At 41.8% G+C, this 18,883-nt stretch overlaps 1 protein-coding gene across 3 annotated transcripts in view; it reads left to right on the top strand.

The window, feature by feature from the left end:
- The first annotated feature begins 8,633 nt into the window (after nt 1–8,633).
- Nucleotides 8,634–18,883, top strand: part of Rcbtb2 (RCC1 and BTB domain containing protein 2) — a 33,172-nt gene continuing 22,922 nt past the window's right edge. For 2 of the 3 annotated variants that reach the window (XM_090342145.1, XM_090342144.1), the window contains exons 1-3: nt 8,634–8,736; nt 17,869–18,024; nt 18,244–18,394. In XM_090342145.1, the coding sequence (XP_090198271.1) occupies nt 17,899–18,024; nt 18,244–18,394 (277 nt within the window). In that variant the 5' untranslated portion in view covers nt 8,634–8,736; nt 17,869–17,898. The remainder of the gene's footprint in view (nt 8,737–17,868; nt 18,025–18,243; nt 18,395–18,883) is intronic. The other variant, XM_090342143.1, reaches the window with a different exon arrangement.

Raw genomic sequence — 18,883 nt, 5'->3', positions numbered from 1 at the left:
AAGGAAGCTGGGAGTTGGGGGAATCAAGCAACTCACTTAACCTTAGCAGGAGACAAAAAAGAAAAAGAAAAGAAGAACAAAAGACTTACCCATTCTTTTTTTCTTTTTTCATATTGTCTGTCACCAGGCCTGGGTGCTATGCCTGAACTCTTCAACTCAAGACTCTTACCACTTGAGCCACAATGCCATTTCTGGTTTTCTGGTAGTTAACTGGAGTCTCAAGCACTTTCATGTCCAAATGGCTTTGAACTGTGATCCTCAGATCTCAGCCTCCTGATTAGCTAGGGTTATAGACTGCGCCACCAGCACTTGGCTCCAATTTTTAGAATTATATTATTTTTTTGGACATTCGGACAATGAAGAAATAGATTTATTAATGAAATGGCATATTTCCTATAGTTGTAGCGCTAGATATTTTTCATTATTATCATTAATAATATCTGGAAAGTGCAATAAACCTGAAGGACAATTTAACATTTTTCTTAGGTCAGGTACTGTGTGCTGGCCTGTAGTAGAAATTCAGGTACAATTCCAGCAATTCCCTTAGGTTAGTTTGAGTTTGTCAGAGACTGACTTCTTTTTCCAAAGGCCTGAGAGGAATAGATGGTCCAATTTCTGATTAATTAATTTTTTTTCGGTGTATTTCATTTCCATCTGGAGTTTATAAATTCACAGATTTGGATGTTAATCTGGTTATATATCTATATCAGATAATAACAATAAACCTGAAAATATTACTTCCAGTGTTTAATTGGCAATGCCAATCTTATCACGAAGTTTCAATTTTCAAATTAAATACTACTGTAAACAATAGAAGTACAGCCGTATGCCTGTGATTCCTGCCTGTAATCTTAGCTCCCCAGGAAGCTGAGATCTCAAGGATCACTTTAAAAGTCAGCCCACATAGGAAAGTCCCTGAAACTCCATTTCTAACTAACTAGCCAAAAGCTGGGCTGGAGGCATGGCTTAAGCAGTAGAGTACCAGCCATGAGCAAGCAAGCTTAGCAAGCACAAAAGTCCTGATTTCAAACCCTGGTAATGGAAAGCCTTGGTATTGATAATATATGTATATATATATATATATATATATTAAACAAAACACTGAGAAAAAAGTGACTATTGGGTTAGATTTCTAAGTCATTAAGGAATACATGAAACATGGTTATTGGCATTAACTTTTCGAAAATCAAAGTGCTTGGAGAAGAACCAATAGTATGCAGCAACATTTCAAACTCATACTAGCTGATGCAATGATCGTCCTACCTTTTGAAGTCACCTGTCCCTATTTGAAGATGTCAACATCAAAAGCGGAACAGTATTTACGGAGTGTCCGTCTTGCTGAAGGCAATGGAGTGGAACCAAAGTGAAAGAGCCTCACCCAGGGAGCTTATAATTACAGGGGAAATGACAGGCAGGGTACTTCAAGGGACAAATACATAGAAGTAACAAGATAACATTGAGCAAGAAGAAATTTCAGCATGAGCTCAGGAAAATAATCTCTATCAAACTTCTCAGCATAATCACAGAGCCATTATCCTGCATAATGTTGTTGGGGTTATTAGTATTAATAATAGTAATCATCATTTATTATGAGGGCAGTACAGAGAACAATTTTGCAGCGGTAGACAGATGGGATAGATAGACTGGAAGGGAAATGCTGGTTCAATTCAGTGAGTCCCAAGAACAAAGGTCCTAATCATTTCAGTGCTGCCTGACCACATCTGAGTCTTCTCTGAAACTCTATGCCTTTAATTAAAGAAGATGATTCTTATTATGACTGACTCAGCTGACGAAACCCCAGAAGGAGAATGGTCCGTTTACTGTTTGTTAGCTGTTTGCTGGGAGCACACTTATCCTTGTCAGTTATCTTTCTACCTCTTCACTGTCTTGAGATTTTTCCTATCCTTGTGTATTGACTTTTCTCATTCAAGGAACTAAATGCTGGATACTCTAATCCACCATCTTGCCCCACCCTCCTCCATTTCCTGTTAGTATTTACTGCCTTCAACTTTTCTTTTTGCATTGCTTTTTTTTTTTTTTGCCAGTCCTGGGACTTGAACTTAGGGCCTGGGCACTGTACTTGGACATGCTTTTGCTCAAGGCTAGCGCTGTGCCTCTTGAGCCACAGTGCTACTTCTGGCTTTTTGTGTGTATGTAGTACTGAGGAATCAAACCCAGGGCTTTATGCATGTTAGGTAAGATCTCTACCACTAGGCTATGCTCCTGGCTCCTTTGCATTGCTTTTTAATGTATCTCATAAACATGAGTATGTGGTTTCACTTTCATTTGAAACTTAGTAAGGCATTTTAACTGAAAATTTTTATTGAAATAATTGTTCACATGCAGGTAAAAAATAATACAGAGAGGGGCTAGGACTTTATCCTAGTGGTAGAGTGCTTGCCTACCATGCACGAAGACCCGGGTTCGATTCCTCGGTACCACATACACGGAAAAAGCTAGAAGTGGTGCTGTGGTTCAAGTGGTAGAGTGTTAGCCTTGAGGAATGCCCAAGGACAATGCTCAGGTCCTGAGTCCAGGACTGGCAGAAAAAACAATGAAGTTATAACTACAAAAGCAGAAAGACACTATTTTTGTTTTGTTCTCTGAAATAGTTAGCTTGGCCTTGATTCCCTGTGGAATAATGCTGGATTGCTAAAATCAGCCATAGGGCTATTTCCAATTTTGCTCCGAAATACTTTTAAAGTATTTAAAAATTTTTAAGTATTTCTAAATTTTATTTCAAATATTTCTTCTAATATTCCTAAACAATACTCTAAGCACACATATTTGGTTTTGAGAAAGTGTAATTTTTTAGGATAATTAAATGAACCAATGAAATTGAAATTGTTTAAATATGTAGTATTTTATTTCTAAGTGAATTGTGTATCAGTTATATTTTCTTAGTGAATAGAAATGATTCTAATAAAACATACGTTTTTCAGAAAAGTGTTTCTTCAACAGAATAATTATGCTCCATTTGGCTAGAGAGTATTGTTAATTATAACAATACATTACACAAAGCAAAAGAATCACAAAAATGTTCAAGTCAGGAAATGCTTAGTGTTTCTGGAAAGTGTTTATTAGGAAATGTTATTCTAGAGTCAAAACATTTCCTGTCTGATGACCATACCATCAAAAAAAAGTGTCTGATGCCAGATAGGAGTCGTATTTTTTAAAGACTTTTTTTATGCTAAGATTATTTATTTAGAAAAGGAATCCATTATAAGTAACAAGAAATAAATAGGAATTACCCAGAACTATGCTTTTCAAACATGTTTATTGCTCACATAAAAATGTAACACTTAGAAAAATGCAGGAGAGAAAGTAAATGTCCAACTCTTAATATTAAGTAAATATATTTCTTAGCAGGTCTCTGTAAACATATGCATTTATGTTCAGTTTACATTCATAATCTAAGGATTTTTACATTAGCAATGTATCATACATTCACAATGTGTCACCTATCAATAAGTCTAGACTGTGGTATTAGGGTTGATAATTGTGAATCTGTCCCATGAACCCACTGGGACTTTCCAAGCTTCAGTGGTAGCTCTCCAACTAAGTCCTTATCTTCCAGCAGTGGAAAAAAAAGAGCAAGCATCGGGAGTTTGGCCTAGTGGTTAAAGTGCTTGCCTAGCATGCATGAAGACCCGGGTTCGATTCCTCGGTACCACATACATAGAAAAAAGCCAGAAGTGGTGCTGAGGCTCAAGTGGTAGAGCTCTAGCCTTGAGAAAGTCCAAGGACAGTGCTCAGACCCTGAGCTCAAGCCCAGGACTGGCAAAAAAAAAAAAAAAGAGCAAGCAAGAGAAGCTTGAGTGGGTGCCAGTTACGGTTTGTACCACTGGTCTGGCTAGGACCACTCATATGCCTGCCTCTGATACTCATCACCAATGAACTGGTATGATGCACACAGAAAAGCCAAGATTTCATCTTTGTTGCCTACCAAATTACTACCTAAACAAGAATCAATGTTCTGTGAAGAAGAGAAGGGGATGAATCACATGAACTACGTTTAATTTTGAAGGATCAAATGCTGGAAATCAAATCATGAAGGAAGAAAGCTTCCATTTATAGTAGTAATTCTACTCTTAAAAAATGGTAGAGGCCAGGAGTTTGGCCTAGTGGTATAATGCTTGCCTAGCATGCACAAAGATCTGAGTTTGATTCTCCGGTACCACACACATAGAAAAAGCTGGAGGTGGTGCTGTGGCTCAAGTGGTAGAGATCTAGTCTTGAGAAAGGCCAAGGATAGTGCTCAGGTCCTGAGTTCAAGCCCCAAGGACTGGCAAAAAAAATGGTAGAGAGCTGGTGGCTCATTCCTAAGCTAGTCAGGAGGCTGAGATCTGAGGATCTCAAACCAGAATCTCTGGTTTGAAGCCAGCCTGGGCGGAAAAGTTCCCGAAATACTCTTATCTCCAATTAACTAATCAAAAACCAGATGCGTGGCTGAAAATGGTAAAGTGCCAGTGCTCAGGTCCTGAGTGCAAGCCCCATGACTGACAAAAAAAAAAAAAAAAGAAAAGAAAAGGTAGAGTTAGGATATCATAATACCTAACATCAACTAGGTTTAAGGATGGAGGCACTGAACATTAACAACAATCAACATCATAGAACAGAGCAATCCAACTTACATATGCCTTTGATAGAAGAACTAAGAAGTCATCTTGCAAAAATAAAAAAAATGGAAAAAAGAAAAGAATGAGGGACTGGGAATGTGGCTTAGTGGTAGTGTGCTTGCCTAACATGCATGAAGCCCTGGGTTCAATTCCTCAGTGCTGTATAAACAGAAAAAGCAGGAAGTGGCACTGAGGCTCAAGTGGTAGAGTGCTAGCCTTGTGCAAAAGTAGCTCAGGGACAGTGCCCAGGCTCTTAGTTCAAGACCCAGGATTGGCAAAAAAAAAAAAAAATTGTTATTCCTCACTCTTCATCCCCTTTCATATACTGGAACTTAATAACTACTGTGATATTGGAGACCATGTTCACTTCTTCCTTTGTAAGTACAAAGCAATAAGGTGCCAGCCATGAAGCGTAGAGCAAGCATTTACCAAACATCAGTTTCATTGATGCCCTCATTATATATGTGATCAATACATTTCTATTGTTTATGAAGTAATTACCCAGTCTAAGAGATTCTGTTATGACAGTTGAATGGACTTAGCCCACTATGAATCACAATAATATACAATGTTGTGATTACCATTCTTCCACATATTTTCTAATTAGTAAATTACTACAGGTGAGATTATCTAAGTCAAAGGGAAAATTTAATATATAAATTGTCTTCCTCTATCAAACTATGCTTTTCACTGATTTTGAAATTATTGAGGTAAATTTTTTAAAAAACTGATTACATTAGATTTGTACTTCTTACACTGTTGTATCATCTTGTGTAAAAACAAAGTATGCTTCTTCAGTTTGTCTTTTGTCTCTGATGTATAGTTTTCCTCATATTGTTTTGTTTATTGATTTTGTAACTAACTGTATCCCTAAACTCTATTATTCCTAGAACTTTCTTAATTTATTGTTAGTTTCAAAAAATAATCTAAAGTTTATTTAATTCAGGTCATAGGTGAGAACAATTAATGTGGTGTTTGACTAGGAGAGCCAGTGTAACCTGAATCTTGCTCTTGACCTATTTCTGTTGCTGCCCCAGGAGAATTGCATGCACTGGAAAACAGAGGAGGGCTAATGAGCCCTAATGCTAGTTGAGGATTTGATCCAAGCTCTAATGTTAAAACTAAGAGTAAATTAGGCTATACTAATACGTTATGGATACCAATATGACTCAGAACCATAATCTGCCACGAAACCACTTCTTAACAGTACTTCATCCTCAATCCTCTTCAATGATGAAAGGCCAATTCAGAGCAGAACACTGACCTCAAGTAGCTGCAAAAGCAAAAGAGCATTTACATCAATGCTGGGAGTAACTGAGCTAGCATGGGGCTTGTCATGCCCTTTGGTATACAAGGAAGAAAAAGCTGAAAGTGGAAGGGAAAACAGCCAGTGCAGGAGATATTTCCTGACCCCAAAGTCCCTGCCAGTCTACATACTCTGCAACAAATGCTGCCAAAGCACAGTGTGTCACCACAGCTGAGTGGCATGCTCATACCCATAATCGTACTCAGGAGATTGAGATCAAAGGACTGAAGTTCAAAGTCATTATGGGTAGAAGTTCATGTGAAGCAGGGCACAGTGGCTCACTCCTGTAATCCTACTCAGGAGGCTGAGATCTCAGGATCTCAGTTCAAGCCAACATGGACACTAAAGACCTTGAGACTCTTCTCTCCAATTAACCATTAGAAAACCAGAAGTGGCCTTGTGGCTAAAGGGGTAGGGCAGTAGCCTTGTGCTGAAGAGCTCATGGACAACATCCAGGCCCAGAGTTCAAACCCCATGACCACCAACAACAAAAGTTCATGTGACTTTTATCCCCAATTAACCAGCAAAAAGCTGGAAGTGAAGGTGTGGCTCAAATGATACAGCATTAACTGTGTGCAAAAAAACCTCAAGACTGTGCAAGGCCCTAGGTTCAAGCTAAAGAATTTCCCCTCTTCCCCCAATAGTGGCTCATAAACTATTAAGTGGTTAATTTTACATTATTTCCTAATTTCTATACCCAGTCTTTTTTTTTTTTTGCCACCAGTCCTGGGGCTTGAATTCAGGGCCTGAGCACTGTCCTTAGACTTTCTCAGGGCTAGAGCTCTACCACTTGAGCCTCAGCACCACTATGTACGTGGTACCGAGGAATCGAACCGGGTCTTCGTGCCTGTTAGGCAAACACTCTTACCACTAGACCAAATTCCAGGCTCCTCCTCCGTCCCCTCCTCCAGCCCCGCCCCGCAGTCTTCTTATTTTAACTCCTCAATTCTCCTCTCATACATTCTTTGCTCCAGGCTCCCTTTTCCTCTCTGGTACCACAGAGTCTGCTCAAAGAGGAGGGGGTTATGGAATCCAATCCCAAAAACCTATGTGAGCCCCTGTGATACAATTTGCTACAGTGCCATCGTCTTTTATTTGGCCTATTTTCCTAATTTATTTGGAAGGTGGCCACATGGTTAAGTGAAAAGGGGTCCAGGGTATGATGTTGAGTCAGCCCCAACTCTTACTAATCATAGGACCCCAGGCAAGTTACAGGAAGTGTCTGCAAGGCAGTGATGCTTAAAGAGCAGGTTATCCTAAGGACTGAGATAATATACTATAAAAAGCCAGACCAAGAAATCGGGTAGGAAATTGCTATTGTTTAAAAACAAAACAAGTTGGGGGCCTAGAGTTTGGCGTCCGTGATAGAGTGCTTGCCTAGCATGCACAGAGACCAGGGTTCGATTCCTTGGTGTAGCACATACACAGAAAAAGCTGGAAGTGGTGCTGTGGCTCAAGTGGTAGAGCGCCAGTCCTGAGAGAGCCCAAGGACAGTGATCAGGCCCTGAGTTCAAGCTCCAAGACTGGGGAAAAAAAGTTTAGATTGGGAGTGTGGCCTAGCCATGGAGTGTTTGCCTACCATGCAGAAGCCCTGGGTTGATTCCTTGGTACCACATATATAGAAAAAGCCCAAATGGTGCTGTGGCTCAAATGGTAGAACACTAGCCTTGAGAAAGATCAAGGACAGTGTCTAGGTCCTGAGTTCAGGCCCCAAGACTGGCAAAAAAAAAAAAAGTCTAGCTGGCAAAATAATTTTTGTAGCATATAACATGTTCTGATGTATACACTGTGGAATGGCTAAATCAAGCTAATTAACATATGCATTACCTTACTTTGTGTGACATTATTATTTAGGGTATGATGGGGTAGAGGGACAGAATTTGGAGACTGAGGCAGGAGACTCATGAGTTTAGTGCTAGCCTGAGTTGAAAAGGGAGACTGCCTCTTTTTTTTTTTTTTTTTTGCCAGTCCTGGGCTTGAACTCAGGGCCTGAGCACTGTCCTTGGGCTTTCTCAAGGCTAGAGCTCTACCACTTGAGCCACAGCACCACTTCTGGCCTTTTCTATGTACATGGTACCAAGGAATCAAACCTAGGGCTTCGTGCATGCTAGGCAAGCTCTCCACCACTGGCCAAACTCCCGGCCATACCTGGCCCTCTAAACCAGACATTCTGCACCTGTTCATCAGGCCCCTCTTATCTCCCTGTTTTTCCCCAACCTCCAGGCTTTGGAATCCACCACCGTCCTCTCTCCCTTCGAGGTTTCTAGGATTTCACATGCAATCTAGTGTCTTTGAAGACTTTTGACAAGGCGGCCGGGAAGGCACCATGAGGGCGCGTGGTCGGTGAGTGGAGCTGGGAAAACCGGGTCACCTCCATGCAGAATGACACGAGACCCCCGTTCCACGGCAAACACCAACACCAACCCACAATGGATTCAAGCTTTAACCAAGGCCTAACGGGAACCCCTTCAGGTGCTCCCACGCGTGGGGACAGCCCTGGAGAGGGCGGAGGCGCCCCTCAGGCCGGGCGCGGGCCCACGCGAGGCTCGTCGGCGTCCAGAGTCCCAGGAGGGGAAGGGGGGGCGACGGCGGGAGGGGAGGGGCGAGGCGCTGCCCCGGCCCCCTCCCCTCGCTCCCCCTCCCTCCGCGCCCGCCGCCGCCGCCGCCGCCCGGGCACCCGGGTAGGCGCTCCCGCCGAGGCCCGGCCGCAGCGAGCAGGGGGAGGCGCCAAGCCGTCGTGGCGCTGGGCCCAGACCGTGCAGAACGGCGACCCAGAAGGCGGAGCAGACGCGGCTCCGGCAGGAGCCGGAGGTTAGTAGGTGGAGGGATGGGTGTGGGAGGCCGAGGGGAGGCGCCGGACGCCCAGCCAGCCGGCTCCGCAGGTACCACGCGGCGGGACACCTCTCCCCGACCGCCTCGGTCGCGGCAGAAGGAGCCCCCGAGGGCCCGAGCGGCAGATGAAGTGAGGGCCTAGGCGTCGCCGCGCATGCGCAAGCTGGCTGCCGCGGGGGGGGGGAGGGAGAGGGGGAGGCTGGGCGGGAAGGCGACAACGCGCGCGGGCCGCGAATCGGGGCCGTCCTGCGCAGTCGCGAGGCGGCGGGGAAGCTTGCGTGTGTGCTTGTGAGGCTACATCCCTTCCCGGGCCCGGCGCCCACGCCGCACTGCGCACGCGCGAGCGCGGGTGTGTGGCCGGGGCGGGGGGGGGGGGTGAGAAGGCTGGACTCCTCCGGGCCTTTGTTTCCGGGAAAGTCGCTTTCTGCTCTTCCTCCCACCCCGCGCCCGGCGTGCGCTGCCCGCGTTTCCCCGTCTGTCACCCGGTCCCCGCTCCTCACTGGGAGTTTCTGTGTCAGGACTTTGGTTCCCACGGGAGGGGTGATGGCGGGGGCTCTGCGTGGCTGCGGCGCGGCCCAGACAGGAAGGCGAGGACCCAGGCCTGGGAAACTTCAGGAATGTCCCCCAAGTTCCAAAGCCAGTGCCCAGCGGCTCTTTGGCTCTTTTCGTTGCAGAATGACTTAAGTGTCCCAGAGATTCCCCTGGAATTTTTACTTTTGGGAAAACAATTCACATTGCTCAGAAAATCATAAATACCATGAAAATAGGAAAAGAAAGGGGATTGGGAACACCAATGTGGGTTGCAATCTTAAACAGTACGGGTAACCCTGAAGCAGGAGTGGAAAACCCTTATCCACGAGGGTATTTCTACCCAATGTCTATTTGTATGTTTATAATGTCATTTCCTGGCCATCCACAGTTATCAGCACAGACTGAGATGCCAAAGGGCAGTTACAAGAAACACATCTGCCCTGGATCTACCAAGTGATTCCGAGCGCCTTCTGTCCTTGAGCCAGATGTTTCCCACCATTGCACGGATAAATTTAAGGTGGTATACAAAGTGGAATGCTGGAGTTTAGAATTAGGTATCTTTTTTTTGAGCTCAGGGTCTGAGCACTCCCCTTGGACTTTCTCAAGGCTAGAGCTCTACCACTTGAGCCTCAGCACCACTTCCGGCTTTTTTCTATGTATGTGGTACCGAGGAGTCGAACCTGGGTCTTCGTGCATGCTAGGCAAGCACTTTAACCACTAGGCCAAACTTCCGGCCCCTAGAATTAGGTATCTTTCTAGAAGATAGTTGTTACCATGCTGTGGGTTCAATCTGTAGAATGATTATTGTGCCTGACAGATACAGAAGTTATGGTATGTAGCTGAGGGACCGTTTTCTCCAGCTAGAGTTCAAATTAATCAGGATTTTGTAATTTAACCACTCACATCAGATGAGAAGCTTTCAGTACTCATGGGGTGCACGTGGGGGATTGATGGCTAGGGATGTGCCTTTATACTTCTCTTCTTTGATACAAAGATACAGCTGTATATTGTTCACAGTTCACTTGACTTTGTGATTTTTAGGGGAGTGGAGGGGCTGCTCAAGGCCTAAGGGCTGTCCTTTAGCATTTGCTGCTCAAGGCTAGTACGCTACTACTAGGGCAACAACTCTACTTTCTCCTTTTTGATGGTTAACTGGAAATAAGAGTCTCAAATTTTCCTGCCTGGACTGAATTTGAACAGTGATCTTCAGATCTTAGCATCTTGAGTGGCTAGATTATAGGTGTGAGTCACCAATGGCTGGTCCCTTTTCTTTATCTGAAACTGTAAAAGAGCTCAACTATGGTAGATTTTATGTTGTCATATTAATCTCTCTTAGAAAGTTTTGAACGAACTAGACAAATTAACTTTTAGACCATAATTATAGAAAGAGGCCGACCGAGAGGAACAAGTTTAGAAGGTAAATTGTTTCCCCTAAGGTCCTTTTTAAGTACATCACAGTTAATGTTTAAACATTAAAAATTTATTAATCTAGGGGCCAGGAGTTTGGCCTAGTGGTAGAGTGCTTGCCTAGCATGCATGAAGACCCCAGTTCGATTCCTTGGTACCACATACATAGAAAAAAGCCAGAAGTGGTGCTGAGGCTCAAGTGGTAGAGCTCTAGCCTTGAGAAAGTCCAAGGACAGTGTTTAAGCCCTGAGCTCAAGCCCAGGACTGGCAAAAAAAAATTATTAGTCTAAGACTACAAATGTAAGAGACCACTAAGTTAGTTTATACCATTAAGTGACTGTCACGTTCAATTTCAGCCTTATTGGTTGCTAAAGTAAAATTAAAATGCTTAGAAGATACTGCTACTTTTGGAGTTCCTTTAAATTACTATAATTCATAATTGTCCAGAGTCAGAATTATTGGTATTGTAGAGTGCTGTCAAAGACTCCTGTTAAAGGCTGGAAAGAGTGTGTGTACTGCTACAGAGGTGCAGATTGTCTCTCATGAGGGGTGTTCATGATATCTACCAGTGCAAGGCTGATAGGATCCTTGTAGCTTTTGGTATCTGAAAGGAATATGTATCTTAGTTCCAAGGTGATCCCCTCCTAACAACATGAAGGTTTCTAGGAAATTTTAAACCATAGGATTTTTTTTCAACAGTAGTATAATACCAAAGTGTGGCTTTAATATCTTAAGCCTAGGAAATCTAACATGAGCTAATTAATACCTATTAATATATGTCTTTCATGGGAGACATTTTGAGCTAACAAAAATCAGTGGATGAGCTGGGCACGGTGGCTCAGGCCTATAATCCTACCTACTCAGGAGGCTGAGATCTAAGGATCAAGGTTCAAAGCCAGCCTAGGCACAAAAGGACCTGAGACTCTTATCTCCAGTTAACCTCTAGAAAATGGGAAATGGGGCTTGGTTCAAGAGTAGGGTGGTAGCTTTGAGCTGAAGAGCTCAGGGACAACACCCAGACCGAGTTCAAGCCCCATGACCCACAAAAAACCAACAACCCTTCCCCCCAAAAAACAAAAAAAACAATTAGTGGATGGTAATCCGTGGATGGTATAAGTAACTTAGATATTTTCTGTATTATATTGACTAAAAGGAATCCCAAGTGGAAATGAGCTGAGGTCAAGACAGTCTAGCATGTTCTAGGAATTATTTACTTTCTGGGGCCAGTATCTAGGATTCTCTTTAATAGATACTTTAAGATCTATTTAAAAATTGAGTTAGCTTTATAAGAGACTAAATTTCAATTGAGTTCGTAAATGAAACTCAAGTAGCAGCTTATGTTACTCTTAACAATTTAAATGTTTTGTATTTTATGTCGAAATTTTTTCCATATTCGAAATGATACTTTTCTGCTATATGATTGAAAAGGCCATTGTCAATGAGCTTTGCAGTTTCTTTAAATTTAGTACAGCTTTGCTTTGGACCAATCTGTTCCAATACTTTTGGTGAAATCTGCAAACTTTTTTTTCCCCTTGTGCTAAAACGGGCTGGATGTCAGGTCTGAGTGCTTTCCCTTACCTTTTTCATTCAGTGCTGACACTCTACTACTTGAGTTACACCTCCAATTCTGGCTTTTTATTAGTTGGTTGGAGACAAAGGTCACTTGGATTTATCTGGGCTAGCTTCCAACTGTCATCCTCAGATTTCTGTTTCCTGAATAGCTATGATTATAGGTGTGATCCACTGACACCAGGTCTATGAATAGGCCTTTTGATCAATATTCTCACCAGCACAAGATGTTACCTACAAGGCATTTAATTTTGCAGATCTGATATAATTTATTGATCTCATGATTCTACTTTCAAGGTGAATCTTAATATCTTCTAATTTAATATTTTTTAGTATTTCTTTTTTGATTTGTAAACATTCTTCAAATACTTTAGATAGTAGTCCTTTGTAGTTGCAGTTGTGTATACATTGCAAGTGTCTTCTTTCATTTTGTGACACAGTTTTGCCTTTTGTTCAGATTTACCAGTCTTTGTGGTTTATTCTTTTATGTCCTATTTAAGAAAATTTCATATAGTTGTTTTCTATAGTTCTATAAAGTGGAAAGGGTGGTTTTTTTTTTCATTTTTGGTGGTTTTGTGGCTTGAACTCAGGGCCTGAGCTATCCTTGAACTCTTTTCCTCAAGGCTAGTGCACTACCAATTTGAGCCATAGTGCCACTTCCAGTTTTTTGTTTGTTTGTTTGTTTTTTGCGGGGGGGGGGGAGCAAAGAAAATATATTACTGTCTTTAATCAAATCCACTTCCAGTTTTTGAGTGGTTAATTGGAGATAAGAGTCTCACTTATTTTCCTGCCTGTATTTTGAATCATGATCTTCAAATCTCAGTCTCCTGAGTAGTTAGGATTACAGGTCCCAAAAAATAAGTATTCTTTTTTTTGTCTTTTTCCAAACATTAGAAATAATACCATAATTTGCAATTATTGTTTCTCTGAATATATTATTATTATTAATAATCAGACAGCCCTATTTATAGTTGTGGAAAAATACTAATAATACAAACTTAACATATATGTAATATATACATATATATGCATATTGTATATGTGACATATACACACATCATATGTATACACAGACATACTGGTTTTCTGCCTTGTTGAATATATATTTATATATATGGTTATCTATTTTGTTGAATGTATATTATATTCCTGTTAGACAGATAGATGATAGATAGATAGAAACCTGGTAAGAATTAACTGCAGTGCTCATATAGTGCATGTCTTTCCAGAGGGTTGCTCCTGTCATTCCAGTACCTGCTGTTACTTCCACATGGTAGCAGTAGCCTTGAGCTGAAGAGCTCAGGGACAGTACCCAGGCAGAGTTTAAGCCCCATAACCCACAAAAAAACAAAACAACAACAAAAAACTTTCAGTATTCTTGTTCCATACTTGATGACTGTTATTGCAGACTTTTATTGTTGTTGTTGTTGTTAAAGTCCAGGAAGCAAATCTGTCTTCATTCATTCATCCTTTCATCCTTTTCTTGTATTTCTCGTTTTATGTATTTATTTTAAAGCTTATTAGCAAGTCATATTCTTTTCAGTGGAACTGAGAATTGATAAATTTGATCTTCACAGGGCCTTGAAATTTTCTAAACCCAGAAAAAAAAATTGACCAAGGTCTCAAATTTATTTATTTTTCTTACCTATAGGAAATTAACTCTGAGATTAAAAAAAATCCTTCTGATTTCCTTGTAGACAGAAGGATCTACATTTATCCTGGGATTCCATCAGAGTTCCAGGACAGAAAACCTGTGAACTCCCATAACTAAAGCTTAATTCCCTTATCTTCCCTTTGCCATGTTTAAGCTTAACTTGTCTTTGTTAATTCAGAGTAATGTTTTTGGACACGGGATCTCAAGTGTTGTTTACCAGGCTGTTCTACGTCTCCTGGTCCCAGGCAATCTACCTCAGCCTGCGTGCGGAGAGGCTGTAGGTGTGCAACACAGCACTTCACCTAAAAAACTTTAACCTACTCAGTTTCACCTGATATATGGGATCTTGATTTTACTGCATACTTTCCCCTCGGGGACTGCACAGGATGGGGTCCATATGGAAGAACTTCCCATTTTCTATGGAGAAAGTGGGCAGGTTAGAAAACAGCATGCCCTGAAGGAGCATGTGTGTTCTGCTGCATGAATTATATTTCATCAGATATCCATTGGCCACTGATGTGAGGACCAATAAGTTAGTGTCTGTCTTTGTGGCACACTCTTGTGTACTGAATGAGATATCACAGGATCCAGAATGCTGAAAGGGGCACCAGGGAACTGTACTACCTGAGGGGAAGAGAGGACCCCCAGGGTCGGTGCGAACTGGGCATGGAAGACAAGCCTCTGCTTACACATGGTTCTGCCTGCAAAAAAGCTCTTCAGGTGAACAACATTTATTACTTTCCCAAAGATTAATATATATGTATATGTATCGTGTAATCTTAGAGGATATGTTCATCGCAGTTATTCTTTAATTTTTTTCCTTTCCATCTCATATGAACATTACAATCAACTCGCTTTAAGTTCAGTCAGCATTCAAATGATACTAAAAATTTCACACTTTTTGCCTTGCCTAATGATCCCCATATTATTAATTTACCAAATATCTGCTCATCACCATGAAACAGCTTAATACTAACAGTCACTTTTTGTGCTGGTTTTTCGCTTCAGTAAACCACAGTGAATATTCAGTAAGAGATGTAAATAATCATACAAAGTCAGTACCATATACAAAAGCTTTTGAAACTCATCTACAGCATTACTGTGGGCTGACTTGAAGTGCCTATGTCTAAATCCTTGTAGTAATGTCCAAAAGTAGCTGGAAAAGTAATGGTAGAAGTGGAGTGACATAAAATATTAGCAGAAAAATTTCTAATACAGATTTCATAAGGTAAAGAGATGAACAGAATCAGTAGTAAAATTACCTTGTTACATACGAAGTGTTATATGGCTAGGGAGTCCTGAAAAAAATGAGGTGCTGGCATTTTTTTGAAAGGTAGTATTTTGTTAGGCATGCCAACATGTAATTCTGATTCTGTTTACACAGGCTGTATATATGTATGTGAATGTATATATTTATGTTTTTATATATGTATGCATGCATGCATGCATATGTTTTAAGAGAGGCTCATTGTTGTAGCCCAATCTAGCCTTGACCTCTGAATCCTTCTGACTCAGACTCCCAAGTACTGAGATTACATTCAGGTTCCACCATAGTTGGCATTCATAGACTTTTTTTTTTGTGGTTCTGGGACTTGAACTCTGGGCCTGGGCATTGCCCCTGAACTCTTCAGGTCAAGGCTACCACCCTACCCCTTGAGCCACAGCACCACTTCTAGTTTTCTGGTGATTAATTAGAGATAAGAGTCTCATGGACTTTTTAGTGCCTTGGCTGGCTTTGAACCTATATCCTCAGATCTCAGCTTCCTGAGTAGCTAGGATTACAAGTGTGAGTCACTGGCGCCTGGCTCATAGACTATTTTAAATTCAATTATGACAAAGTTGTACAGCTGGAGGTTACTTAGGCCACACTAGGACTAGATTCAAGGATGTGACTGTGATGGACCATTCCCGTGGAGGCTTGTTTCCACACAGATTTGTTTGCTGCAGGTGTCTGCTCTTAGCCCATCTCTTACCTAACTTGGGGAACAGAGCTGTTGGAGATATTTGCAAACACAGCCACCATACAGAATGGCTGTCTCACAATCAAAGCTTTTGCAAGTGCTGTTGCTGTTATTGTTGTTGCCAGTCCTGGGGCTTGAACTCAGGGCCTGAGCACTGTCCTTGGCCTTTCTCAGGACTAGAGCTCTACCACTTGAGCCACAGTACCACTTCTAGCTTTTTTTCTATGTATGTGGTACTGAGGAATGGAACTCGGGTCTTTGTGCATGCTAGGCAAGCACTCTACCACTAGGCCACACTCCCAGTCCCCTCGCTTGTACTTAAGTATAGGACGGTGGACTATGACCACAAGGAGCTTCAAATATTAGGAACTCGGTGATAGTGTTTAATGGTGTTTACTTAGGTGCTGTAGAAATGGCAACTATTGGGAGCCCAGGCAGAGAATGGAGGTACCAGGGTACTTGAGTCACCAAAGGCGGATCTGGAAGGCAGGCTGTGAATGTGGAAGGAGAGCCATTAATTTGAACATTTATTTGTTCATTTAACCATTATTTACCATGTATGTAACCCCATGCAAGAGACCATGCCATTGCATGGTGGTGAAAGAGACTGAGTCTTTCTGTCGTTGTGAAGTACATTCTAGGAGACAGCAGAATGCTGCATAATAAGGATGAGGGCACCTTGAAAGTTAGTGGCATGTACTTGCAAGTGAAGTCTTGCTCTCAGACATCTAAGTGACTTCTAAGATGGAAAGGGCAAATGTGCTTTTCTAGAAAATAAGTGACTGGTCCAACACAAGTATATATCAGATCTCATTTCTAGTAAATTTCATTTAGTAGTTGATGCATGTGGCCAGATGTTTTTTGCTCCTTTAAATTAAACATGTTCTGATGTGAACTGAGCAGACATGCCATTAGATATCAGGCATCATCATGACATATTGGCTGTTTATGTATCTTGTTATATTATTCAAAAATTTTACAAGTCAAAAGTAAATATGAAAACAAAAAGGTGTCCAATGGCAGATGAAGACTTTCTTTGAGGCCACTTTATAATGATCTTGATATATGCTGTTATGGACTTACTTAAAACCCTTCAGAATTCATGTGTCCCAGTCCTACCACCTAGCTCTTCAACATGAAATGGAATCACGGCAAATGTAATTATATTAGTTAAGATGAAGTCACTAGGGTGAGCCCTGGTCTGGTCTGACTGCTATCTTTATATGCAGGAGAAATTTGGACATATACATGTCCAGAGTAGATGATATGAACAGACCTAGGGAGAAGGCAGCCAGCCATCTGCAAGCCAAGAGGTGGAGCCTGGAATAGGTCATTTCCCTATCATTCTCAGAAGGAGCAAAACTAGCTAGCCGATTTTGTACTCTGGTTCCTAGAACTGTGGAATAATAAATCTCTGTTGTTTAAGCCACCTGATTACCATACTTAGTTACAGCTGCCCTAGCAAATGGAATATTCCTTCTAAACCATCCCAAACCTGGGGAGTGAGCAGACAGAAACTCTAGCCAGTCCTTAAACTGAACATCAGGTGACAATACGCCCAGGACCATGCCCCTGGTGTCCCCTTCAGCGCTGATCTTCGCCAAAGATTTGTTTTATTAGGCTTGAGGCAGCCATGGAGCCGTTTTCTCTTCCCTCTTTCTCTCCCTCAGTGTTTTCTTGCCTTTTTGTTGTTGTTTTTTTTTTTTTTTAACCAATCCTTGTTAACCCATTCGGCTCGGTAAGGTCCAGCCCTGCATGATTCCATGTCCTTGAGGAAGATGAATAGTTGTGGTCTGAATCTCTCTGGGCCTCTAGCACCTCTTTGCTGTGAGAGTCTTCCTGAAGCAGCCTGAGGGGTTCTGAGAAACTGACATAAAATAATGAGGACTTGCTCCTTTCTAAGATTTTAGACCCCTTCTGCAGAAATAAGGGGACCAAGTAAATTTATTTTGTCTTTTACTACTAATCTCTTTTATTTTTCCTTTTCAGCCAGTACAGGCTACTCTCTCGTCATTGAAGATGTTAGATGTAGGAAAGTGGCCAATTTTCTCCCTTTGTTCTGAGGAAGAACTGCAGTTAGTTCGTCAGGCTTGTGTCTTTGGAAGTGCTGGCAATGAAGCTTTATATACCACAATAAATGATGAGGTAACTTGACAACAAACATCCAGCCATCCCATATGTTTAACAATGGATTTGTTTAATTGAGGACAGAAAGGTGCGTTTGTTTGTGTGTGTAAAGCATGGAAAGTCAGTTTGTACGTACTACCTATGAAGCAGTTTGAGCAGGAAGACTGCCCTTGTTTGTGGTGATTCTCTGTGACATCAGATATTGACCAACTTGAACTGACAGTGGTTTTCCCACAGATTTTTGTGCTTGGCACAAACTGCAGTGGCTGTCTGGGTTTAGGTGACATCCAGAGCACCATTGAACCACGGAGATTGGATTCTTTAAGTGGCAAAAAGATCGCCTGCCTCAGCTATGGAAGTGGCCCACACGTTGTCCTGGCAACAACAGGTAACAGGAGCTCCACAAAGGATTATAGCCATCGCTTTATTGGTTGAGGAACAGGTCTAGAATTGAGAGCAACTTTCTGATTGGGAGATAATTGCTGGTTCTGTCTTATGAACTTGACCTTGCATTTCAAGATGAGACTAAGATAATAAGAGCAGATGTAAGATGGGAAATGTTGGCATTTTAGACGTAGCAGTAGGGGCCGGGAGTTTGGCCTAGTGGTTAAAGTGCTTGCCTAGCATGCATGAAACCCCAGGTTCAATTCCTCGGTACCACATACATAGAAAAAGGCCAGAAGTGGTGCTGAGGCTCAAGTGGTAGAGCCCTAGCCTTGAGAAAATCCAAGGACAGTGCTCAGGCCCTGAGCTCAAGCCCAGGACTGGCAAAAAAATTAAAAAAAAAATAAATAAATAAATAGACGTAGCAGTAACAGTGCTACACATCCAGTGTTCCTCTTCTCTTTGCGATTGATATTACTATGAAGTTGACATT

This window comes from Megascapheus bottae, chromosome 11 (genome assembly GCF_031878675.1).
Source record: "Megascapheus bottae isolate mThoBot1 chromosome 11, mThoBot2.hap1, whole genome shotgun sequence".
Lineage (NCBI taxonomy): Eukaryota > Metazoa > Chordata > Mammalia > Rodentia > Geomyidae > Megascapheus > Megascapheus bottae.
Note: the sequence above shows the minus strand (reverse complement) of the source record. Positions and strands in the feature narration are given on the sequence as shown.